The 27703-nt window shown below is 32.8% G+C and overlaps 3 protein-coding genes across 3 annotated transcripts; all 3 read right to left on the reverse strand.

Annotated features, from left to right (window-relative positions):
* Positions 1 to 2474: 2474 nt before the first annotated feature.
* Positions 2475 to 9528, reverse strand: HELRODRAFT_189860 (hypothetical protein; the record flags this gene model as incomplete). The annotated part of the gene is made up of 5 exons (XM_009033127.1): positions 9036 to 9528; positions 8187 to 8604; positions 6693 to 6823; positions 3834 to 4012; positions 2475 to 3393 (listed from the first exon to the last, which is right to left on the reverse strand). The coding sequence occupies exons 1-5, from the start codon at positions 9408 to 9410 to the stop codon at positions 2475 to 2477; spliced, it is 2022 nt and encodes a 673-aa protein (XP_009031375.1). The 5' UTR covers positions 9411 to 9528.
* A 940-nt stretch (positions 9529 to 10468) lies between these two features.
* On the reverse strand, positions 10469 to 16526 carry HELRODRAFT_108605 (hypothetical protein; the record flags this gene model as incomplete). Its single annotated transcript, XM_009033128.1, has 14 exons — positions 10469 to 10905; positions 11073 to 11167; positions 11521 to 11579; positions 11802 to 11863; positions 12188 to 12337; positions 12572 to 12640; positions 12964 to 13087; positions 13224 to 13364; positions 13726 to 13903; positions 14174 to 14356; positions 14693 to 14849; positions 15721 to 15792; positions 15998 to 16102; positions 16428 to 16526. 14 exons carry the CDS (start codon positions 16524 to 16526, stop codon positions 10843 to 10845), a joined length of 1557 nt encoding a protein of 518 aa, XP_009031376.1. The 3' UTR covers positions 10469 to 10842.
* HELRODRAFT_166106 (hypothetical protein) lies at positions 16395 to 26320 on the reverse strand (the record flags this gene model as incomplete). The annotated part of the gene is made up of 16 exons (XM_009033129.1): positions 16395 to 16568; positions 16801 to 16906; positions 17258 to 17345; positions 17515 to 17608; positions 18311 to 18406; positions 18640 to 18743; positions 18999 to 19137; positions 19652 to 19771; positions 19904 to 20130; positions 20498 to 20684; positions 21538 to 21629; positions 22189 to 22266; positions 23435 to 23552; positions 24715 to 24775; positions 25605 to 25742; positions 26226 to 26320. 16 exons carry the CDS (start codon positions 26318 to 26320, stop codon positions 16395 to 16397), a joined length of 1917 nt encoding a protein of 638 aa, XP_009031377.1.
* Between the last annotated feature and the right edge of the window lie 1383 nt (positions 26321 to 27703).

A 27703-nucleotide genomic window follows, 5' to 3' on the forward strand; every position in this document is an offset into this window, starting at 1 on the left:
TACTGAGCTATGAGCGGTGCTGCCCAAGCGAATCGTTTACGAAGTCGTAAATTTAGTCTGCGATTTTTTGTCTCCCTACACTATGAAACTATTTTTGAATGAAGAATTAAATTTTTTGCTTTTACACGAAATTAAAAATTTAATTGAGAGATGTTGATAAGAAATGTTGTGATAAAATGTTAAATAGTTAGTTAATGCCAATGACAGTTTTTAATGTGATATATTTAAATATATTTGTGATATATCAAGAGATATTTGCACAAAGGAGCATGGAGATAACAATGGTACAATGGGAGCACGTCACAAAAATAACATTGTTAATCACTATGACATTTTGAATTATTCAGTATAATGATGAAATGAACGTTGAATATAATTTGGAAAACACTTCTTCATCAGTAATAGGTATTTAACTGGAGCAGGATACAGCTAAGATACAACCAAGAAGACTGAACATGAGACACTCCGTAATGAATTGAAATATCAAAAAATAAATAAATAAACTATTAAATGTAAATACTCAATACAGAAGAAAAAGGTACATTAATCATTTAATAAATAAGTGAAAATAAAAAATGAAATATTTAACAGTTGAGGATAATGAGTGAACAGCTGATCAACAGATCTAACAGTAGATTTTTGATCTAACAGTAGAAATAAAATGAATGAATAAATAAATAAATAAACAAACTGATAATTAAACAAATAAAAATACCAAAAAATAAAAGCCTAATTCCCCGATATGCGCTATTAGAGATTATCAATATATTTATGTTCTTCTTTTCCTCCATTATTAATTTTAACATTAGTTTATCAGTAGTTAGCTCATTACAAATCTCAAACAAGCAGCAGTTAATTCATTATTCATTCCATTTGCCATCCGTCACGACGGTTAAAAAGAGCTTCAAAACATCTCTGAAGAACCCATCTCAGATGTTGCTGTGCATGCTACACACACACACACACACCACACACACAATTCAAAGGCTTGATACATTCCTACAAAAATTTTGTACTCGACCCTTATTACGGACAAATACATTTTGCCGTTTGATATATTCTCGCAAACGTTTCGCACATGGATTATCATTACGTGAACAAACTCAGCGCTTGATCTAGTACGGCTTATCTTTACAAAAAAAAAAAACAACACCAATCCTTACTCTTACTATTTGTTGTTTCCATATTAAATATAAGTCATAATTTAAAAATGAAAAACCTAACAAACTGAATAATGGCGAACTAACCAAATTAATACAGTGAATGCCAGCATATTATCGAAAACACACAGAACGATGACAGCAGAGAGAACAATCAACCAACCAACCAATCAACCAAATCCAATCACAAGTAACATCAAACTGCAAACAATCACCCACAATGAACGGATCAAATGCAGAGTAAGAGGGAGACAGGAATTGAATTATATAAAAAAAATGTCCATTCTCAAATAAGATCCACTGATAGATACGGTAGATATCAACATACAATAAAAATGTTTCATATCACATTTCAAAGTTTCTTGAGTAGAAAATAAAAATGATAATAAAATTTTATTCAGATTATATATATAATGTGTAGAAAGCATACATATATGATTATAAATGCTTGAACACATGCATGCAAATGCATATTCAAATACAAATATAGAGGCATACATACACACATATCAATACACACACATACACAGATATATTTATATATGTCTGTGTATGTGTGTGCAAGATGAACTGGTAATTTTGCAGTAAATTTTTGAGGATGTTTGATGAATGATTTCGTCAAAAAATAGAATTTAATATATATACATATATTAAACACAAAAAAGAAAATACGGAAAATAAATAATAATTAAACCATCTGACTATTTTTAATGTACGACATCAATTATAATTAAAATAAATACATCTATTAAATTACCAATTAAATAGACAAATAATTAATTAATGAGATTACAGATATTACAATATCCAAATGAATATTTACATTAAGTAGACAAATATGACACTAGAACTAAAGATGATTAGTGCAAAAATAGCTAGGGTGATGACGACAATGTCGACTATGATGATGGTGATGACAACGATAACGAAAGATGACGATGATGATGATTAGCTTGATTGCAATACTCTGGCAGGTGATAATTAAATGTAATGATAATTAATGAATGAAAAATCAATGGTGATGATGATAATAATAATATTAATAATAATAAACATTAACAACACAATAAAGTTAGAATAAAAAAGTTAGGTGGCAATGATGATGGCCCACGATTTTATAACAACCACGCTGGGAGGATGATGAAGAAGATGATGGATAAAGAAGATAATGACGACGACGGCGTTAGTGATAACGACGATGATGATGGCGACGATAATAAAAGTGATGACAATAAAAAAGCAACTCAAAAGATCAATGTCTCGACAACAGCAACAACACAATCAGCAACATTGTTAAAACTATCGCAACGCCATTTAAAGATTCTCTGCCATGTGTTGCAGTCTTTTTCTGCGGTTGTCATCTTCGCCTGACACAAACACAAGCTTACTCACTTTATCTTCACCGTGGCCATCACGATGATGGGGTTGTTGCTGTTGCAGTTGTTGTTGACGATCATGTGATTCAGACGAAGCAATCGAAAACTCATCTCCATTGCCACTGATGGCGTTGTTCTTTTCAATCTCAATTCCACCATCAACATTCAATCTTCTACTATCATCCTTCATCAACCTTATTGCGCCATCACTGACACGACTGCCTACATGAGTAGCATCAATTTTCCAGTGGTTGATTTTATCATCGTCGTCGGTATCAACAGTGGCCTTTAACGTCTTTACAAAGCTCCCATCATCTTTCGCAACATCAACTACATCCTGATTGTCTAGATGTTCTGCCGGTGGAGAATGTGATGAAGGTGCTGTACGGACCTTATCAACATGTTCTTGGTCGTCATAAACATTAGCGTCGTTGGCAGTTGGCAGATGGAAAGACACGCTACCCCTCTCCGCGTGATGCTCGTTGTTATCTGCTCGTGACGATGGTTCATTCAATTTATTGTCACCATTACCGCAGTTCTCAGTCATTACATCGTCGTCATCATCATCTGAAAGTTTATCAGTCGTTCGGTTCTGAACAGCCTCATCATCGTCGTCTTCATCTTCCTCATTTTCACTGCCTACACCAACACCGTCGCCATCTTCTTTCATCACGTGATCCCCGTATGAAAACTTGACGACCATGATGGAGATATTGTCGAGGGAGCCCCTGTAGTAGGCCTGCAGCACAAGACTCTTGGCTCCCAGGTGCGGTTCATGCAGTCGACTGCTGATGAACTGGACGGCTTCCTCATTGCTGAACACATCCCACAACCCATCCGACGCCAGGATCATGAATCTGTTGCAAGGTTATTTTTTGTTATCATCATTCAGTTATTTATTTCAATGTTTACTTTTTATAAATAATTACATCCTTCTCATTTAAAGCACGCTTCAAAACATTCACATCACCTCTACCTTGCAAACTCAATAATTTCTTATCTTGTTTTATATCTTTTGAACTAAGTCATCGGTTTGCGGCTAGGAAGATATTAAATACTATACAAATAACACCTGAACCGACATTCCTCCCTTGCTTTCCATCCAGATATACTTGTGTCTAACATGACACCACACCATTCAGCATGACTTTTCATCACTTTTGACCATGCCGATTTCAAGCTATTGCTCGATTTCACCTTTGAACCCACGTTTATAACTAGCACCATTAAGTGAATAGGTATAAGAACAAGATGAAGAAAATAAAAAATTACAATAAATCATTTATAAAAAGCGAACTTTGGCTTTATTTTCTTCAAATTAAACGTGAGTATATCTGGATCCGCGACGACGAAGTTCTTCTCCTTGAGTGGGTAGTCCCCCATGGCCCTGGACAGCGCCAAGATGCCCGCCACCCTCCACACACCATTGAAACTCACGAAACCACCTGCCTTCTTTATACGTTTGCGTTCTGCTGCCTGTTCGTGTCATGTCATGTCATGTTGTGATGGGCTGATGAGTGATCTACATGGATAAGTTAATGGATAACTAAATAGATGCATGGATGAAAAAAAACAAAAACATCACACATCTGTTGTCACCATCCATGCTCAAAGCAGTTCGCTAGGATTGCTTGTAAGGAACATTATAACTTATAACAAGAAAATTTATAACATTATCAAAATCATTAAATGCAATGAAGAGCAAAAAGTTGAACATCTTGCAAATGAAAAGCAGATAGAATGAAGATTACATCAAAACATGAACCAATTAACAATATCATACAGAAGCAATAAACACATCAACAATAATAAATAACATGAGCATCATGGTGTCAGCTGTTCAATTTATTTTTAAACTTCCACAACAAGCCAGCCGGCAGACTGGTGTTACAGCATAACAGAAGAGCATTATTAATTACGTGTATCAATTTTTGTACAGTTATGATTTAAACAGTCCTGTTGCAAAGTTTTTTTTTACCATGAAATGTTAGACTAAGGCTAAAACACTCTAGACTAAGGCTAAAACCTACTGCAGTTTAATGAGTTATAAGTATGAGTGTCATTTCTAATTTAACATTCATTAAAACAAGACCGTTCCTAATTCAGAGCAAACTTTTATTTGAGAATTTATTTGAGATTTAATCAGGATGTACTGATTGAATTGTCTGCTGAATGTCAGGTTTATCACCATATACATTCTGCAAGAATTCAATTCAAATAATGATGATGAACGTACAACTATCACATGAACATCAATCAGCTGATTAAGATTCTTTCATGAGTGATCTGCATGAAATATAAATAACTTCATTTTTGTTCACTGGGAATCTATATCTTATCCTTTCATTATGATCCAAAAAAAATCATCCATCATATTTACAAGAACCACTGTTAGAACTGTGCAAACATCAAAACAAGAACCACCATTAGAGCTGTGCAAACCTGTGCAAACAGAAAAACTTGTTGCCTGCACTACAGAGCAGGGCAGATAAATAAATACATCCTCAGTCTCTTCAAAGTAAAGATATCAGAACACTTATATATCTATTATGGTACTCTGACTACAAAAATGCAGATCACAGCAAAAATACATGAACAATAAAAAGCATACATGATCGTAAAGAACAAAATGCAAGCATATACAATAAACAAATACAACAACATACAAAACATATATGCAACAACATACAAGCACATGCAACAACAATGACACACAAACATACAAAACACATACAGAACATACAAGCGTTTACAAAAACTAGCATACATAGAAAACAGAGTAAATGCAACCAACAACAAACACAAATGCATAACAGAGAAAATGCATATAACCGGCATGGAGGGATCTTATAATGCTGCGTATCCTGGATCGAGTTCCAACAATAAAATATGTTTTGGGGTATGAAAATAAAAAAGCCAAAACCTGAAAACAAACATCTTTAGTTGAAAGGGGTGGAAATACATGTAAATACAAATGTAAAAGATCCGTATGTATGTAGATATGTATGTATGTATGTATGCATGTACGTATGCATGTATGTATGTATGTATTTATGCATGTATGTATGAATGTATGTATGTATTTATTTGTATATGCCTTTATGTATCCATGTATATATGTCTGTGTTTGCACTGAAGCATCTATGAATGAATTGGACACAGCAAATCAAGTTTGCTACTGATGAAAGACAGTACAGTAGGAAAACTTGTGGAGTGATTGCATCAATGTGAAGATACAAAAAATGGCATCTGTACAATGTGTATGTACCTGCAGAATCAATTCTTTGGAGAAAGTACATCAGTTTGTTTGTCTGTGTGTGTTTGTGTTTGTTAAAGCACATGTGTTGGTTTAACTTTTTGGTTAATAAAATTGTTGAAATTGTGACAAAAAAAAATAGATAAATATCACATACACAGACAAAAAACTAACACAAAAACCAAACACGAAAAGATGTTTAAAAATAAAATCTGTAAAGAAGAAGCTAGCTTGTGTGAAAAAGTTATAAAAAAAAAACTACAGACACACTTTATATAAACACGCATGCAAACAAAAACAGAGGCAGATGAAATAGTCACTGAGTGAAACAGAATCCATGTGAAAAACTAAACCAAAAAAAAGCAAAACCATTTGATATTGGCAAGGGAAAGAAAATTAGAAGATAATAATATATTTCTTTACAGAAATATCTTGATGAATGAGATTGTATGTCCTGTCTGTATTTATAAAGCCGTGTGTAATTCATTGAAATACACAACTAATGATTGTAACCAACATCATCATTATTCTCATTGTCTTCGTCATCATTGCATTCATCCTACATCACCATAAATAAAAGATTACAAATCATCAAAAATTTGTTTAAAATCTATACAATAGAATCTCATTGATTCAAATTGAAGTGTTTTGCATAATTATTTCTAATAAATTCATAATTTACTCATAAAGATATAATATAATACTAATTATTAACAAAAGTAATATTTAATTTTGCACTTTTATAGTCATACCAAGCGACCAACCAACCAAAAAACCAACAAATCAATCAACCAACCAACAAACCAACCAACCCCACAACAAACCAACCAACAAACCATCCAATCAACCATCCAATCAACCAACCAACCGATCACACAACCAACTGAACAACCAACCAACCAAGTGAGGCTTGTGATCAAAGGACAGAGGGATGACCTTATCATTCTGGTCACATAGAACTCCTCTTGAATCTCCAACATTGGCTACGATAAGTGTGTTCTTGTGCAACATTGCCAGCAATAATGTAGAGCCTGTAATCATCATCAACATCATCATCACCATTGTTTTAACCATCTTCATCATTTTATTAATCTTACTCACAATTCTCAAATATCACTTTCATCACCATCAACTAAACTACATCATCAATTTCATAATCACTATTTATTTATTATCTAATTATTTATTTATTGAGGTATGGCCAATATTTTATAAATAGGACTAAGTGGTGAAAATAATTCCAAGCAACATTTTCTTGCTACCAAGTTATTTATATCTGTAGGGGCTTAAGTGATGATAATATGTGATAATAATAATAACATGAGTGATGATAACACGTGATGATGATAATATTTAAGTGATGATATATGTACTAGCACTTATATAACACAAAGTTTTTCAAATTGAAAGATAAGACATGTATAAGTGATGATATTACATAAATCATATTATATTGAATACAGATAAAATGAATAACAATAATAATATTAATAAAAACAGTATATACATAGAGTTATAACATAACAAGTCTTAGATGATAATTATTAATGAATAATGATGAAAGTCCTGATCTATAATGTGGATTGTATAGTGTTGTTAGTCATCAGATCATTGTTAATTTGTCATTGTGAATGTTGGTGGTATTGTTTGCTCATCATGTGTGTTCTGATAAAATGTGTACATTCTCATTTGAAGTGTAAAGTAAGTAATGGCCAATACATGTCTCAAAAAAAATGTACTACTAAAAATTACTAAACACAGATATTTGTTTAAACAAATGGCACTCAGTCCTTCATCAACAAATACCATTTCTAGTCAATTATTACACACACGCATACACACGCACACACACACACACACACAGATTATATAATTTTACAACAAACACACAACACACGCATACCTACAAACACACACACACACAACACACATAGACTAGTGCTTGAAAGTTTGCCTACACCCACCAACAGCACATGTATGATGTAATGACACAATTTAATTAAGGAGTGATTTATTAACTTTCTAATTGGATTAACACAGAATGGTGCTTAGGCTTATAAAGTCAATGAGAACTTAGTTAATGAAATGAGCCAAAACATTTTTAAGGCGAATTTTCTAGGTGGCCGCAGTTGCTATTTCAATTTCTGCCCGTTAGTAGTTTGACAATTAGCCTGACAGAAGTTATAAAGAGCATATCCACACATACTCACCCACAAAAACAAACACATCATATAAGGGTTAATCAAAAAAGCATAACTAACTAAACTAAATATTTATGAACTCAACTTCTTTAAACAATCATGAAGTAAAATAATGTCTTCTTATAAGATTATATATTAGAAAATGTGATTAAGTAAATATAAAAAAGATTATACAATTATTGATATGTCTCACCTGAGATTTCCCCTGTTGATTTCTCAATCTCTAGTAACTGTTTGTCCACATTTAAAATCTCATCTCTGATTATTTTCCTCAATTTCTTATTTACGCTTTGATATATTTTATGAGGGAGTGCTTTATGTTCGTGGCGTTCATCAGTTTTCCCAGAGTTTTCATGGAGAATGTCAACACTTTTTTCAATGTTTTTAATAACTTGTTCATTGCTGTCTGCATCTTTTTTCATGTTTTCAATTTTTACATATTCCAGTTTTTCATGATTGTGATTGTTGTTGAATTCATTACTTTTATGCTGCTGTTGTTCTGTTTCCAAATCACTTTCCACATTTTGAGAGAGCTGCCTCTTCAGAGAAGTTTTCAAGAGGCGGACCATGATGGATTTGAAGAGTGTCTTCTCAACAAAATCTGCTGCAAACTATGATTAGTTACAAAATTATATTTAAACGTAACGAGTGATCAATTTTAAAAAGTAAAACAATTCTGTCTAAATTTTTTATTAAAATCACAACTAAGTTTAAAAAATATTCATTATGAGTGAAATACTCAAATTTTAGAATGAAAGGTTGACGCAAATTTGAACTGATCATTACAGACCTGATTTATTAAAGAATTACTATCCTATCGCTTGCAATATGCATATAATAAGCATTGTTTTGTTAAGATTTGTTTTATAAATGAATTGAACAATAAACAAATTAATAAATAATTGCTACTTAACTAAAATTAAATAATGTGAAGCTGGTGCTCCAAAAATATTAATTTTGAAAAAATCAAATGGATTTCATTTCATTGATTTAATTAAAATATTATAAAAAATTTAAATAATAAAGAAGTTTGCTTACTTACATCACCACCGTGGCCATCAAAAATGCCAAAAATACTTGTCCCAGTATCATCTAGTGGCGAAACGACATTGAATCGATCTTCCATGTGCGGCCGACGTCCTTGAACTGCAAAAACGCTGACGTTGTCCTTTGTGAACTCCCACGAGGCTTTTGTCTTGTAGCCAGAAACAATACTCTCGCCATCTACAGGCACGTGATCATAGTTGCCTGTGAGGCGCAATTCTAATTTTATGAGGAGACGGCCAACGAAGTCGTGCAGGGCTTCGTTTCTTAAGACTAGCTGGTACACGAGGACAAGCACGAAGACGGCGATCAGTGTCTCGAAATTTACATACCGACTCCAGAACAATTTCAACATCGCTGGCACGTCCGTCATATTTCTTTTTTCGTAATGGAAAATTTGTAATTCAAAATTTAAAAATATCTGATATTAAAAAACTTGATTATTTTAATACTATTATTAAAATTATTTATAAAAATTTAAAGATAAATTACTATTTTCTTTGTTTTATAGAAATAAGTTCACGACGAGGAAGGGATATTTAAAAAGCATAGGTCTATCTAATGACCAGCGGAATACAGGCAGCCACAATGAGACTAGACTTCATCATCAACCATTATGTCATATGATATTCTAAGTAAATTAATCAGGGTTCCATAAAAGAATTATACATATTCACGGTTAGGAGACTCAACACTACATGAATTTATTGAAAATCTGCCGGCTTAAATCTCAATATAAAAGCCACATTAAAAAATTGATAATGCGTGTTCAGTAAAACAAAAATGATATATATTCGCTGATTCATGTTACTATATATTAAAAATGTCGGATTTTCATCATCAAATTATACATTTTCATGTTCAGAAGAGTGAGCACTAGGTGAATTTGTTAAAATATTTATAAATCCAGTTAATTGACTATAAACGACGCATCATTGAATAATTCCATGTGACGCATAGAGAAAATAATTTGAAGTATAGAGCGTGTTCAATATAACATAATGTCAATCAATCGTTCGATTCAAGATACTACACACCACATTGTCAGGATTTCCATTCACAAATGCTTACTCGGGTGATTGACTACTACATGAATCTATTAAAAAACTTCAAACTTAATTCGGAATTCACAAGGCCATATTTAAAAAATCGAGCTATGATGCGTAATCAGTAATATAAAAATGATAACCATTCCCTTGATTCAAGTTACTATCTATCAAAAATGTCGAAGTTTTCATTGCCAAATTGTACATTTTCATTTTCAGAAGATTGAGTACTAGTCACAAGTATCTAGTATCAAACTATCGGCTTAATTCACCATATAAACCCAGCATTAAATAAATCAAACTATAAGGCGAGTTCATGTATAAAGATAACTAGGCACTGATCGGATCGAGAGATGACGTTCGGTAGAAATAACAAACAACTAAATTTGGATATTCCAAGTAGAAATTATTTTTTTTAATGTATAAGTATATCCAAATGTATTTAAAAAACTCACAATGTAAAAAAAATGATTTACTTACAAAAATTGCTCTGAATAGTTTAAGCGATATAAAAACTTGGACATGTGAATGAATTAGATGTTGCACTGGTACAGACGAAACAAAACGAAGCCTATTATAAAAAAAAATGATAATATCCTACGCATACAACATCAAAAATTATTAAAAAATCTGTCAAAATAAGAACATTCAAAAAAATAAAAAACTATTGAGTGTTTGAATCCTCTTCAAATAGCTCCTTACCACGAATGCGACTAAAACAATATTTATCTAATTTGTGTGTATGAATTGTTAAGATATCTATGCAACCGCTGCATCACATTTTTGACCAACGAGCCAATACGTTCTTTGGTGGCCCTTGCCCTAAATTGGGAGATAAATTTTTGATCAAGCTGAATTTATACTAAAAAAAAAATTACAATTGTATTTAAAAATTTGACAAATTAACTATAAATGAGTAAAGAAAATGATTGATTTTTCCATAAGCCCCAGCATAACAAAAGACAGTGAGATTGAAAGTGCTGACTAACTTTAACTTCTATGGTGCCTCTTTCAGTCATGACGAAATCAGCTTTAGTGTCGGTCAGCAGGTGGTGCATGGCTTCGCTCACTTGAATCTTCATCGCTAGGTTGGAAAAATAATAACTTATAGTTATTCGACGTCGTCATCATCATCGTTGTCATCAAAAAGTTGTCTTTTCTTAGAAACAGATGAATATTTGATTCATTGACAAAAGCACTCGCGAAAAAGCGCACTGATATGAGTTTATTTCAATTTACACTTTAGTTGAATTAAATAAATTATATAATCACTCTTAAAGGGTTTCTCAGAGGTAGACAAATATTGAATAAATATATTAATAATAATAACGAAAAAAAGAATAAATTGATAAATGGGAACAAATTAATCAGCCATAAAATAATAAGATCCACATGCTCGCTATCTTGAAAGATAGCGAGCATGGTGGATCACCTCACCTTCCCCGGTTGATTCCATGCGACTTGCCGTGTTAACTGTGTCTCCAAACAGGCAATACCTTTATACGTATCAAGAGGTTTATAATTATATATTTGTATTTATGATGCATGTTTCAAAAATTTAATTACACTGACAACTGATCAACTAACAAATCAAATAATAAGCAGCAATTTGCAATATATAGGGCAACTAAGCCTTTAGCAAATTATTCAGCTAACCAAGCAGCTAGCCAACTATTAGTCAATCATTCAACCAACATCGAGTCAACCAAGCAACCAACCTAGGCATCGTCAGGCCCACAACTCCAGCAACAACTGATCCAGAATTGAGTCCTATACGGACCTGGTTTATTATTCATCCAACAATATCGCTAGCTACCAAAATCATCATTAATATCATTTACGCTTCAAAGTTTTCAAATCTCCTAGCTTTATAGTCAAGTGATGTGAAACTACCGCTCTACCTCTTACCACGTCACCTCAACTCACATCACATTTCAAAAAAAAAATATCTAAACATCACGTTACATAATCACATAATAAAATGTCATCTTTACAACAGATTATAACATCACAGTTTGACATCTTATAATGCAATATAATTTAATGACAGTCTCAAATCATTATAACATTACATCGCGTCATCGACAAGTGGCGCTAGACTGACTTGGAGTTTCTTGTTAGGCATGTGTTGAATTTTGAAGGCGGCCACACCCTCTCTGATTTTGAGGGCCATCATGGCGATCTCAAGCGCGTGTGAGTCGTAGGGTACGGGAACTCCACTGGCCACCATGTACGCATCCCCGATCGTCTCCACCTATATTTGAATTTTTTAGAATTTTTTTTTATTCATTTCAATGTAAAAAAATTAGGCAAAAACCAATTAATCGTCAAACTGCTTTTTAATTCGAATGAAATAGTCTTGAAGTTAGCATTTTACATCATCTTCTAATTAACAAACAGCAATTTCCAATGAAAGAGTTGGAAAAAATTCTGTTAAAAATTTTTGTGACGTTATATTGAAACATACCGTCTGCACCTCACCACCAACCTTGTAGACGTTGAAAGTTTTGATGACGTCATCAAACATTATGTACAGGTCGTTCAGTAAGTTAACTACCTGAATTGAGTTATTGCATTTAATTTGCCTGCTGAGTTCAACAAGTTTTTCAAAAACAATTTTTTAACAGGCAATTAGTGATTGCTGTAACGTAGTTTTGTCAACGTTTTATCGTCTTAATTAAAAATAAATTAATGCTATGATGGAAAAGTTTCAATTTTAACATCATCATCATAACCATCTTCATCATCACCACCAATGAGATCATTATCGTCATCACTAGCAGTAGGAAGTAGCATTAGCAGCAGCTTCAGCAGCTGCTGCATCTTCAGGAACAACGTCATTATCATTAAAATTATCATCGTCAACAACCAATGCTCAACCTGCATTGGAGTACTCTGTGCCGCCATGGTGGTGAATGATACAATGTCGGAAAAGTAGATGGAGACGCTGGGGTACAACTCCGGGTCTACCTTCACACCTGACTTCAACCGATCCGCTACGCTCCTTTAAAATAATAGATATATTGTGTGTGTGTGTGTGTGTGTGTGTGTGTGTGGGTGTGTCTATGTGTGGGTGTGTCAATATGTGTGTGAGTGTGTGTATACATAATGACAAAAATGAAGAAAAGGTGAGAACTGACGCCGGCATCATGCTGTAGAGCAGACGATCTGTCTTTTTCTTCTCCTCAAGAAGCTGCACCGTCCTTTCCTCAACCAGGACTTCCAGGTTGTTGGAATAATTCTCCATCATTGTCAGCATGTTGTCAATCAAGTTCAAGTTTCTTGTGTGGTGGTGGTTGTGATGGATCCGTATTAAAGTTTGCGGTGGTTTGTATTAGCATTTTTCGGGAATGAATGTAATTTGTGCCGGTTGCAAAAGTGATATTTCAATTTTAAAATTCAGACTAAAATGCATGCATCGTTGCAATTATTTCTAATAGACATTAAATGATGGGCCTTGAAAAGCAATTATTTTGGTAATGTTTGTAAGATAACATTTAATGTCTCAACTGAAAATAATCCCTGCTTTGCACTATGCGATCTCTGTAAAAACAAAAAATCTGTTTAAAAAACACATCATTTTGTACATTTGCTAAAAAGATAGATATGAAAAAGATTAATTCAAACATTTATTTGTTTAACTTGGTCTTATATAGAGAGGAGAATCTTGATTTCAAACTGGCAAAGTCAGGTCGCTTGCTGTTGTTCTCGTCCCAGCACTCGTACATGATGGCCAGCAGGTTGTGGTCCTGCTTGCCCTCCTCGTACGTGCTTGGCCGGAAGGCTGGCATCTCACCTGATCTCACCTTCATCACTATCTCTATCCAGAGATAAATTGGTGTTTAGAAACTTTCAAATTTTATTCGAGCTAAAATGAAAACGTCATATAAAATTATTTTAAGAATGCCGTAGACATAAAATATATTGCAAGACATAATGCTATTTAAACTATTTAAGTCAGTAAAGTGGAGAGAAAATTTTTTTGTTGATAAAATATAAGTATTTTTTAAATAACAAAATTTCGGCAATTTTTTAAACATATATAATAAATCAAAAGATTATGTAATAAATGATAGCCAGTGCAACGCACCTCTGGAACTGACGCAGGCATCAGACTGCACGTAGAAAGTCCCCAGCCTGAAAATAATTTCATGCAGAATGATGGCGAAGCTGTACACATCGGCCTTTTGACTGCCGATCCAACTATTTGGAGATAGTGAGGTAGATGACTCGAGAGTCTCGCGCAGAATTTCAGGGGCTGTCCACAGTAGGGCTTCAGTTTTGGTGAGTGGATTTTTAAACATTAAACTTAACGTATTTCAGATGAATTGAAGCCATAGTGCAGTTAAAATAGAATAGTCAGTTGATAGTTTTCGACAATATTGTCTGAAAAATCTTTTTAAAGTATTTTCAATAAATCAATGTTGCATTTGAATTGATAAATTTTAAGTTTCGAAAATTTGAAAATCAAATTAGCAAATAGCAAAAATTAATATTTAATTACAAAGAGATACATTTCTTCTTTACAGAACTGAAGAAACAAATTGAAAATTTTAGATCAATAACATAATGAATGAACTCTACAAAATATAAAAAAAACTTATTCAACCGTTGAAAGTTTCGTTGACGGTATCATACTCTTTCTGCCTGACCCTCATCAGCCCCCAGTCTGTTATCTTGACTATCCACCTCCCATCCACCAACACGTTCGAACTTTTTAACCGCCCGTGCTGCTTTATCGGCGACTTGTGAAGATAATCCATCCCCTGAGAAGGAGAGTCGGTGGGATTTTTAAAAATTGTTTTAAATTTCATTTTGAGTGAAATGCTGAAAAATTCATCGTAAAAATCAAAATAAAATCATTAGTATAAAGGGTGACGAATTTAAAAAACAAAAAAAGATAATTTTCTATTTAAAATCGATTATAATCACTCCGATTACAATATATTTAATAATAATAATATTTTATCAATTTTTGAAATAAATTCCAATAAATCATCTTTATTAACATTTAAAATTATCAATAATATAACATCTACAACTGATATAATGTTAATTAATACGATTAAATTTATAGCTAACCACAGGATTGACAGAACTAACAATACTAATATAATTAAACCATTAATATTAATGAATTTAAATAAAATAACATCCAGGAACTTTTGTTATTATGCACCTTATAAATGGAATAATCTGCCACAATATTTAAGATCAATTAATAATCTAACAGAATTTAAAAAGGAGTTGAGAACATTTTAAATTGTTTAAGTTAAATGTATTAATATTTTATTTTTAATTTTATTCATTTTTTAAGTTTAAATGTATCAATGTTTTATTTCTAAGTTCATTCATGAAAATTTAAGAACATTGAAGAATTTAAAAGACTTAATTTAATTTATTTTTCTCATTTATGTTATTGTATTTTTTTTTGATTACTTACTATGTTATTTCTTGTTTTATGGGAGTCAAACCTAGATAAAGCATTCATTGCTAGGCTGACTCTTTCACTTTTTTTGTGAATAAATAGAAAAAAAAAAAAAACTGCCGGCCACTTTTGAAGATTGGATGGAGGTTTAGTTTAAATTCTAATATTTGGTTAGAATCATGAAGAAGTTCGTAAAAACTTGTCGTAACCTTCATAATCTCGCCGATGAAAGAAAGTTTGAAATTTTCATCCAACTTTATCACGTTATCATTCAGTATGTCCTGACGGTGTCGGGTCAAAGGTGCAACAATTAAAAACTTAACCAGCAAACAAAGTAATGCGTTTTTATATGAATAATAAAAATAAAATAATATACAAACACATAGAGATGTGAACGCACAAATAAAAATGTAAACGTGTAAAATAAGAGAAACACCAAAGCGTTAATAAAATGAAAATTTAATGTTTCTTTTATTAAATTCTTACTTGAAGAGATCCCCTAGAACAGAAAGCACTGAGAATGTAAACTTTTTCGGGGTCGATGCAGAGGCCGATGAAACTGTTCAAGTGTTCGAAGTTCAGGTCCTTCATCTATTATAATTATAACTATTATCCAATGTTGTTTTATATCAATTATAACTGTTGCAAAAACTGTTCAAATTTTGTTTTTGCAGTTATGTCAACTCTTATGTCATTTCAACTTTTCAAGTTATCATTTCAGCAACAAATTGTTAAATTTTCAATATAGTAAACATCTGATTAATCGTGAAACATTTTTTTTATATAAAAAAAGATGGTATGGATGAAATTGATAATTTTCTAATTTTGTACAATTACATGAGCATAATTTATTCAAATTTCTACACCATTTTGAAGTTCTTATTCAAAACAGTGTACAATGAATAAGCCAAATAACAATTTTGAGTTCGAGCAGATCCTCTCTACTAAGGACCAGATGGTTGGTCGGCAGATGTTTCAGGACGACGTTGATGCCCAAGTACTGGCCGGTCAGCATGTTGGTCACTTTCTGCATGGCGTACATCTCGGCGTCCATCGTCTGGAACGTTGTCACGTGGTTGGAAAGTATTTTTATCCCATCAGTTCAAAACAGTCTCACATACCAATGTTACGTAAATGCTCTAAGGTTTGTTTATTTCGGGTAAATTATATTTTTTGTCGTAAACTGATGTAATTCTAGTTAAATAAATACATAATAAAAAATAATAAAAATAACAAAAATAAGAAAGAGATAAATAAAAATAAAAAATGATTGAAATAAGTAACCCTACCCTTCCCATCACACTCTGACTGAACTTGCTCTTGTTGAAGAGGAGGATCTCGTCGTACTTGATCTTCCACCTCATCATCAACACTTCTTTCTCGTACTTCTTGCGCCTGTCAGGCACATGAGGTAACATGTTATATTTGAATTCGAAAATTATTTTCTAAAAAGTATTAGACAAAACTTGTTTAATCGCCATTTCAAGTTATCTCAATTTTAGAAAGTATCCAATATAAATAGACAATACGTAAAGATTCTATATGGTTTTTTCAAGCTTAACAGCTTACATACATAAAGAATATAAAGAGAATAATAAAACAACAGCTGCAAATAAAATTAAGCTGTACTGGAAAAACCAATAGTGATTACTGACTAACACAAATAGCGAAAATTTTCAAAACAAAAACATTTTCCTAATTCTAACGACATGTTAGAATTAACGACCAGAATTATTAATTGTTAACCTGAATGTGTTGAAGACCACCGCAGCAAAGAATAGGACGAAGAACAAACTGACCAACGTGCCTATGATGACGGCATTCTCGTTTGAGACTAAATATAACAGAAATTATGTAACCATAGAAAGCAGAACGGAGTTTCACATATTACACAAACTTGTAACGAACTGAAAGTGTTATATAAGACAATGCTAGGGATATATATTTACTGATATAAACTTAAGAAACGAAAATGCGTTAATCAGTTGTACGAAAATAGTCACCAGCAGGTGCTTTCATGCAGTTCTCATTGGCAAATCCACATGCTGGAACGTCTCTGGGGAATATAACGCTGGAGTTGGCTTTGATCTCGACGCCCTGCTCATTGGAAAACGAAAAAATTTTCAATACATTTACTATGATGATGGTCTGCATGCGAGCAAATATTTAGAGTCATTTGTAAAAAGATTGAGGAGAAACAAAAAATTTCTAATTGTTCGATAAACCATTTTATACCAGACTCGGATTCATGAAAAACAGTCATTTTTTTAAATAAAACATTTCCAATCATGAGGCTAGCAGACATATTTCACATTTTTAAGGCAAATCTAAACAAAGTATCATAAAAAACGAAGATTCCTACACGAGGAGATGCTTAAAAAATGAAACAAAAAGAAAAAGAGAAAAATGTTTGTTTACGAATCCACTCAATCACGTGCCTCGTGCAAACATAGCACATCCATGCTATCACATAACTGATGTATGTAGGTAGATGTTGTAGATACTGAGTGAAACACAAATGATGCTTAACAAACAGAGTACATTCATATTAAATAAATAACAATAATATTAAATAATAATAGCCATATTATATGTAAAAAGAAGCAGAGATTCACGTAAATATTCATAATTATATGATAATGCACACAAATATGATAAAAGTGTGATAAAAGGATGGAAATAAAAAGACAAACAAATCCAAAAAAACAGAGGAAAGCAAATACAATTTTAAAAAATACCAGTCAAACACACACACACACGACACACACACACACACACGACACACACACACATACACACCACAGTAGAAGCACATGGATCAGCTTCGAGTGGAATAGTTGCAGTGTTCGTCAATGGAACCTTCGTTGAAAATTTTGAAAACTTTTTAATTTTTAACTGTTGTTTGTATAAATTCAATTTATTTGGTTTATATTATTTAAATTATTTTTTTAATTAGACCGAATTAACTTGAAATTTTATTTTTTTACTGAAAAATGAATAATTATTCATCAAATTGGCATATTTGAAACAAAATTATCTTTCTTTTCATTAATGCATTTCGTTAAGCAATCAAAGCACCTTTTATAAATTTAAATTATCAACACACAAGATATAATAAAGAATTTCACTTTAAGGAGAACTCTGTAAAGGGAGCTGGCCTGATCAAACTGCCACGCTGAGTAATCTTCAATGCGGTCAGACTTGTAATCAATCACGATGTCCCCTGTCTTTTCTGATGGGTTGTGGTGAAATGGGGCTTAGATTATTTAATGCTTACGTGTTTTTTAATGGAATTATTAAGAATGCAAAACACAGAATGAAACTATTACAACAATAAAAGCTGGTTGCGTTTTGGATAACTATTTTCAAGGAAGTTAAGGTAATAGAGGAAATTTTAAACGGTTGAAATAATTTCTGATGAGCAAACAATTAATGGCACGATAGCAATGAACTAAATAAAATATAGAGAATTAAAACAATGTTAAACTGTCAGTGAGAGTGAAATTTCTCCCGTTGTTCAAGAAGGCAGCCCCGTTCTTGATATCTTGAGAGGAGTTAACGAACTGGTCGACCATCATGGCATACACGTAGACAGTGTCGTACAGGTAGAGGGCATACTGACTGGCCTAGTGTCGTATTGAATATTGACACATTGTACGTTACACGATTTATGAAAAAAATGACTTTTTTCAAGTTTTTTTTTTTTTTTTTTTTTTTTTTGCAAACAATTGATATGTTTTTACTGCAATTACAAGCGATGTCCAGAAAAAGGTAGCCACACTAATGTGCAAACATACACAGATGTATGCGAGCGTTCTATTTGCATTTGCTGCTCTGAACGATATTAACATTTGTTTTTTACTGTTTTTCTGTTGCTAATAATAAAATTTTTACATGCCTTGTTAAAATTATAAAACGTTTATATTCAAATTTTAAAATGGTTGGCAGTTTTATTTCATGTCGTCTGAATTGACGCAGTTTACATTTAAAATTCTAACAATAACATCAACAACACCAGCTACAGACTGAACAACGCTGGGATCAATATTTCAAGACATTTATAAAAATTATTCAAAATTGAAATTTCAACATCAGGAGCATAATGAAACGGCAAAAGTAAAGTGAAAAAAAAATACTCACAGAAATGTTGTTGAGGAGTGAATTGTTGTAATTCCACGGCGGCTCAGCCATCCTTACGGGTACCTCCTCCAAAAACTCCTTCGTGTTGCTCACGTTTGCATCCGCCAGATGGATAGAAAACTATGAAATCGAAATTATTTTTTACTTGCTCCTTAAAAATATCATTTCATATGTTTTTTTATTATATAAACTATAATAAAAACCCTTTTAGAGTTACTAAGGTTAACAAAGCAAAAAGACTGTTGAACAGACTTTCAGAATGTCCAACTCGATGAAAAAATTCAGTAGAACCACCTGAATGACGTATTTGAAAGCCTCGAGAGGAATCTCGTTTTCGTAATCCAGCCAGGGTTCTCTGACGTGGACGGGTGGTAGTTGAGTGAAGACGATGAACGCAAACTCTCCCGTCATCATTCCCAATCTATATGCACTGCTGATCGTCTGCCCGATGAAACTCGTTGTTCCACACAACAGAATAACTGGCATGGTTCACAGCAGCAGTGGTAAATAAATTGTTTTTAAATAAAATGAAAACGAAATTCGCCTAAATATGTTAAGGAATTGAGTATATTTGATCAACTTACTATTTTCAAAAATGGTGTAATTGCTAGTTCAATTTGGTTTATTAAAAATGTCTACAAAATAAAAAGTGTTAAAAAGTTGGTCAAGCTAATAGAAACGCAATTTCTACCATCCGGTCAATCTCATGCAAAGTGCATGCGTTTGTATCTGTCGTCGGTCTATTTAACGTCGAGAAATGCATTTATGTGTTATATTTATTTAGATGGACAGACTTATACATGTGCGTTAATAATAATAATTTTAGTAAGATCCCATAAAACAAACTTCTTGCTTTCGATTTGATGTCATTCAAAGAATCATCCAATTTTGTGTGATTGCCTTTATCGTTGAATGGAATGGCATCGTTGAAAGCGTTGATGGTGATGCCGCACTTGGTGAAGACAGCACTGATGGACCTCACCGAGTAGGTGCATTCCTCAACTGCTTGCGACATCACCCACACGACACTCCACTGTCCGCGGGTTTCAAGATTTCATCGTACTCGTCACACACACACACACACACACACACACACACACACACACACACACACACACACACACACACACACACACACACACACACACACACACACACACACACAAACACACACACGCACACACACGGATGTAGGGCAGTATGTTCTTATATGAATATCTTCATACCAGTATAGTATGAAAAATGTTATTTACTCCGTTTATGATTGCATGATTTACTAAGGTTATGTATATTTATTTAATCCAGGCGTATCTTAAAAAAGCTTGCACATGGTTTGTGTGGTTTCGTTCGTTTGTGAATGTTCTTCCAGCTGGTGGTTATGCATAAATCCATGCAAGCCTCAACTCCAGCCTGCCCGGTTACATTTGTTTTTCTCGTAAGAATGTTTTTACGTCGAACGAGATAATGCTCCTCGTTCATTGTTTGTTCAGTCATGTGGATGGAGAATTTTTTTTTTTATGTTCGTCACATGTGTTCTTGCAAAAAGCTCAATTGATTTTTGTCGATTCGAAAATATCAATAGATGAAAAAGAAAGAGCTTGCGTATGAAGGTAGCTCATGACTTGATCAGATCGTCTGCCATTATTTTCGCACCTGATGCATCGTATTTATTAATTTTTTCGTTTATCATATTGAATGCCCTTTAATCTAAATTCAATTTGCGCTATAATCCTGAAGTAAAATTTTACAAAGTATATTCTAATGATAATAAAAATATTTTGTATAATATCGAAACACCAATATATAATTGGCAAACATATTTGTGTGTATGTGTATTGTGTGTGTGTGTGTATTTGTGCGTGCGTGATGGTTGTGCGTTATCTAACCATGAAATGAGCCAACAGTTTGACGAGTGCCTGCCCCATGCGGTCGTATGGACTGAAGAGACGGACTAACGTGCTGTAGAGACTAGTGTTGCCTGCATTAAAGATGTTGTTTGTTGTTTGGGTGGTTGGTTGTTTGGTTGGTTGGTTGGTTGGTTGGTTGGTTGGTTGGTTGGTAGGTTGGTAGGTTGGTTGGTTGGTAGGTTTGTTTGTCGTTTGGTTGGTTAGTTGTTTGGGTGGTTGGTTGGCTGGTTAATTGGTTGGTTTGTTTGTTGTTTGGCTGGTTGGATGGAAGTTTTGTTTGCAAATGTCATTACAAATTTTTCTCAATTTTATTTTATATTTTACAAATTTTAAAATGTTAAATCGAATATTTGTCTTGTTAAAAAGCTATTAAGTTAGACAACCCAGTGAAATAATCAACAATAGTAAATGGTGTTACCATGCAGGATATTGGAATAAATTAACGTTAGAGCATGCAATGCAAGATATCTCATTTCACAAATCAAAACGTCAACATTCTATTGCCCTAAGAAAAATGCAGACGAAGAAAATTCGAACAAAACTTAAACAGATAAAAAAAAGATAAACAAATATTGAAATGAAACTTCCAACTGTGAGATCGTTAACAAAGGAAGGAAAAAAAGCATGAACCTAATATTTGCTCTGAAGATGCGAAGGCAAGCCAAGGCATGTTCAAGTAACTCATCAGTTTGGCAGCGTCAACTGCGGCTGCAAATTGTTTTCAGTAAGAGTTAGTAAGTTATATACCTAAACACAAAAAATGTTTTCTTTTTATAAAATTTAAAAAAATCGAAAATCATATAAAAATTGATGAAAAGTTAATATTTTATTTTCAGAAAATATTGTTATTTAAATATCATCGATAAGTAATTAATCTTTCAAATTAAAAATTTGTATTTTCACAATATGTCATCATTATTGCCAACCAACATGTTCATCAGTTTACTTCTGCTTTTTTTTAAAATCATAACAGCCATTCAATTTTTTTTTATTTTATTTAAACAGTTATTATCGTCTTCATTCATCTTCTCACCGACTACTGAAAATAAAATATGATACGAATTGTAGCGATGTGGAGAAATCAGTCAGAATGAAAAAATGAATAGAAGAACATCACGTAGTTAGTATCGAACACGAGAGAATTTATAATGATAACTTCAAGTGCCTGCTTCAGGTTTTATGATGTTATTTGTTCGCTATGTTTGCACATGCGTTTCAGATTCTCTTCCAGGAAGATGAATGGATATAAATATGCTATCAAACTGACGTTGTCAATTTTTATTAATTATGTAACAAATATAAATATTTTTATATAAAAATAATAATTATAATAATTAAACTCAATAAAAATGAAATATGTAAAAAAAAAATTTGGTGAAAATAAAAAAAGTTGAAATAATAAGTTAAAAGCCGTGTTGTTTACAATATACTATACATTACACTAACAATTTGTTGAACAGTAAGCTGTAGAAAACATTGAACTTTTTAATGTTCTGATGAAGTTAGAGTGATGGTGTTGAAACAAAATTATGAGAACATAGTTTAGGAAACGTACAACTTTTTCAAAAAATATTTTCTCAACAAAATTGAGTTGATCTAATTTTTCAAATATCTTAAACACTTGTTTTAGGATCAAAAGTCACTAATTCGTTATTTGAATTTCAAAAGCACCTTAAAATTTTTCATTTTGTGGATGCTGGCTCGGTGCCTCTGAGACAGCTGGGCGTGTTGCCTAATGAATCGCCGTTTTACTATAACATCAACTACTATTTTGATAGTAATCATTTTCTGTAGTTAAATATATGTGTTTTTTTTTTATTTTACTTTTTAATTTCATATTTTATATTTGATTGCCCTGACAACAAAAGTTGCAAACGATGCTGAATGGAGTTGACATGGGCATCAGTGAACTCCTCGTAAAAAATGTTGCGATCTACATGTAAGGCGACCTTCTCGTCTAACTGCATAACGAACATAAACAACTTTTTACAGATCTGTTCAAGAAATAGAGATAAATAAATATTACATGTGACAAAAATAAAAGAAGAGGAATCGAAACTGAAAAATGTAATGCTGAAAGAAGGACAGGAAATGGCACTTATGTAACTTTATAGTTCGCCTGCACGATCATTAATTAGACAAACGTTAACAAATTGCTTTACAACATTTAGCCTTCTTTTTTGAAGTTTTTTAGAATACAAATTTTTCAATACAAATTCATTTACATTGTGTCAATAACATTAAATTGATTAAAATTGAAGTAATTCTTCGTTATGAAGGTACAAAGTTGCGTGTGGAAATGAGAAACAAAATCAAAAACAAAAACTGAAAAACGAGTATAGTGTGTTTCAGGATGATCATACTTTGTATGATGAACAATTTTTACTCAAAAATATTTTTCAATCAGTTGTAAACTACCTTGCATTATGTTTGTACGTGAAATGTTTCTTAAAATTACATGTTCAATAGAATAAGTTTAATAAAAAAAAACTCTCTGATATCGCCGTTCAATTAAAATCTGGTTGATATCAATTTTAGAATTTTTTTCTTGAAAAAATTAAAGAGGAGCGACAAAAAGAATAAAAATGTTTGTTTTTTTTTAGTACAGTGTATTTCTCGGTTAGCAAAGATGTGGCAGAGTTGAAGGTACGAATAATTGAATTGTGCAATGCAATTCTAATTGCGTGATCTCCATTGCATTTGCTTGGAATCAAACTCATTTGTATAAAACTTTCCCAACTCAATTATATGCCAATGACACTATTTTTTGATTTTAACAATTTGCTCCACCGTCTTCATCATCTCGCAGTCACCATTTTTTCATCTCGCCACCATCTCATCCCCATCTATGTTGCCACGTCATCTTTGTATAAAGCAGTCCATTTCTGACGATCAAAACTTTCATTTCTTCCACAGATTCGTTTCCATCATCACGATAATCTTCTTCTTCATCATCATTTTTTTATAATCAATTCTCGCTCTCATCATCACTATCATTGTCATTTTTTATCATCGTCACCGTCAACATCGTCATCAGCGACATCACTTTCGAATTCACGACAACCTGCTATACTGACCAGCACACTAATTAATCTTTCCCGGCTCAATCATTAAGATACGGCGGCTAAAAATACATGCACTTCATGCAGTTGCCACTTGGTCCAGTTTGGCATCCATCTTCTTATCATCCCAGCAAAATGGGTTACGTTTGAACAAACTGAAAGATTATGACCGTCCGTTTATAGCAACGATACACACATACTACTATTACTACTACTACTACTACTACTACTACTACTATTACTACTGCTGCTGCAACTGCTACAACAACTTCTACTGCTAATACTACTACTACTACTACTACTGCTGCTGCTGCTGCTACTGCTACAACAATTTCTACTGCTACTACTACTACTACATATACTACTACTACTACTACTACTACTACTACTACTACTACTACTACTACTACTACTGCTGCTGCTGCTGCTGCTGCTGCTGCTACTGCTACAACAACTACTACTGCTACTACTACTACTACATATACTACTACTACTACTACTACTACTACATATACTACTACTACTACAACTACAACAACAACAACAACTACTTCTACTACAACTACTACTACTACTACTACTACAACTACTACTACTACTACTACAACAACTACTACTACTACTACTACTTCTAGCAAGTGTACATTGCACGCATTAACGTGCGATGTAAATATACATTTCAGAGTGACTTGTATCGAAACCTATGTACAATTGTTACAGTTATAACTTTGATGGAGACGGTAAAAATCAAGAAGTTGAAGATTTCGTCAGTTGTTACTACTGCAAATAAATGCCCGCAGATCATTGCGTGCATTTCTGTTAAACATAAAATACAAATATAAAATATTATAGTACGGTATTATTTGTGTACATCATTTAGCATGTCAGACATACCACCGAACTGCTTATATAACTATGTATATTATTCCTATTTTTGAAGTATTCGTGCCGCAAATGCTTAACTATACAAATCACACAACCTACGTTATGTAAGCACGCGCAAGTATGCTATAATCGTATAATGATATAATCATTGAGTTTTCGAGCAGACAGTATTCGAACCAAGCCATCGCGTAGCTGCACGAGACGATAACTGGCAGTTCTACCAACTGAGCTAACTCGCTGAACACGATGAGTGAGTGCAATTATGAATTATGTATAAATTTGTTCCTGTTTACAAATATTTCTCCACTTGTTAAAATTGTGAATATATTTCTATAAAATTTTTCATTATAATTTAACTATTAAAACATTTATAAAATCAGCATGATGATGATGATGATGATGATAATGATGATGATGATGATGATGTTGGCAATGAAAATAGTGGTGACGATGGTGATGAAGATGAACAGATACCGTACTGAAAACTACGATGACGGATGATGATGATGACGACGATGATGATGACGAAGATGATGATGATAATGATGACGTAAAACAAAAACATGGTGGCGACAGTGATGGTAATGGCGTGACAATGCAGATGAAAACAATGAATGGTAATGATAAGAATAGGTAGTGATAACAAAATGATGATGATGAAAGACGACGATAAGGAAGCATGAACTTGACGAAATATGATTCAAGTTGAGTGCAACTAACTGACTGCAGCTGAGCTGGCTGGCTGGTGTTGACAGCGCAAGGATCATCGAACTCGGCGCTTGTTTGTCTGAACGTTGCAATGTTTCAGCACACATGTTGAGTTGACACGAGCATCGCATACTTTATATAGATTTTTAATTACTACCGTAAAACATGCGTGCAAAGGAGAAAGAGAGAGAGGGAGAGAGAGAGAGAAACAAGCAAAAGTAAAAAGAAACTCATGTTCAAAAATTAATATAATTATTGGATACTGATTATTATATATTATTGAAAATTAAATTTAAAAAGTTGAATGGAAGTAAATTAAGTAGGAGACGTGAGTTAGCTGGCATGTGGCAGGAAAGAAATTGCCATTGAAGCATAAAAACAAATGTCTGAGGCAATTCAAAATAAATCTAACTGATTTATGATATAACGCATAAGCATTTGGCGCAGTCATTAGTCATGGGGGAAACATCTTCAAAAAAATTTGTGTCTCTACGCTGGCTTGCGCTTTTGAAATGCGCAACTAATTAATCTATTTCAGTTTTGAATGGAGAAACATGAAAGTACATTTTAGTCATTGAAAAAAACGTATTTGTAACTAAATGTAATTTAACTGCTGCAGTTGAATTTTCTGATTTTTCATCATTGTACCACAAACCAATCAAGCAATTTAATTAACTTTGTCCAATGTTTACTTTTCAACCGGATATAAAAGTTGAATTTGATTCAGAATATTCTTCATCATCCGATTTATCGAGAACCTCATAATCAACTTACAGATTAAAAAATATTAAATTAGCTTTGCCAGTCAGTTTTTTTAACTAGAAAATTATTGAAGGCACTTGGAACGAGGGTGAGGCCTGCCAATGATATTGGCCACGGTTTGTTAAAATTGATATGACACCAGACAAAATCTAATTTTGTGAAAATATTATGCAAATCAATTAAATAAAACAATTAAAAAATTACCAAAATAAATAAATCTTTGAAAGTGAATGAAAATTATTAATAAACTGTGAAAATTGTAAAATGTGATAACTGTTCATGGAAACCAAAAAATGACACCAGGCCTTAAAGCCCAAAGAAGAAGTGCACGGTTGCGATTGATGGTATTTTCTGAGAACTGAAGATGGATTGATGTACGTCATTTTGAAGAATTTTTCACAGGCAATACTGACCAGCAGATGTAAAATACACAAAGTAAGAATCAAAGACAACAACAATAACAAACATAATAAATCAAAAAGGAACATTTCCAAATTGGACTCAAGCGATGATGATATATAATTAACAACCCCTTAACGAAATGCTTCACGCCATGATTCAATTAAATATCATCCTATCGTATCCATGCCGTCAGCAGCCATTTGAAGCTCGCATACGAGAAACAAGCAGATGCATGACAGATGGCATTTCACTGATAAGATCCCATGTTTCTAAAAACAAAAAATTGCTATTTTCTCTATTATTTGTTTTGTATTTACTTTTTAACG

The sequence above is a fragment of the Helobdella robusta genome (assembly GCF_000326865.2).
Source record: "Helobdella robusta unplaced genomic scaffold HELROscaffold_9, whole genome shotgun sequence".
NCBI classification, from domain to species: Eukaryota; Metazoa; Annelida; class Clitellata; order Rhynchobdellida; family Glossiphoniidae; genus Helobdella; species Helobdella robusta.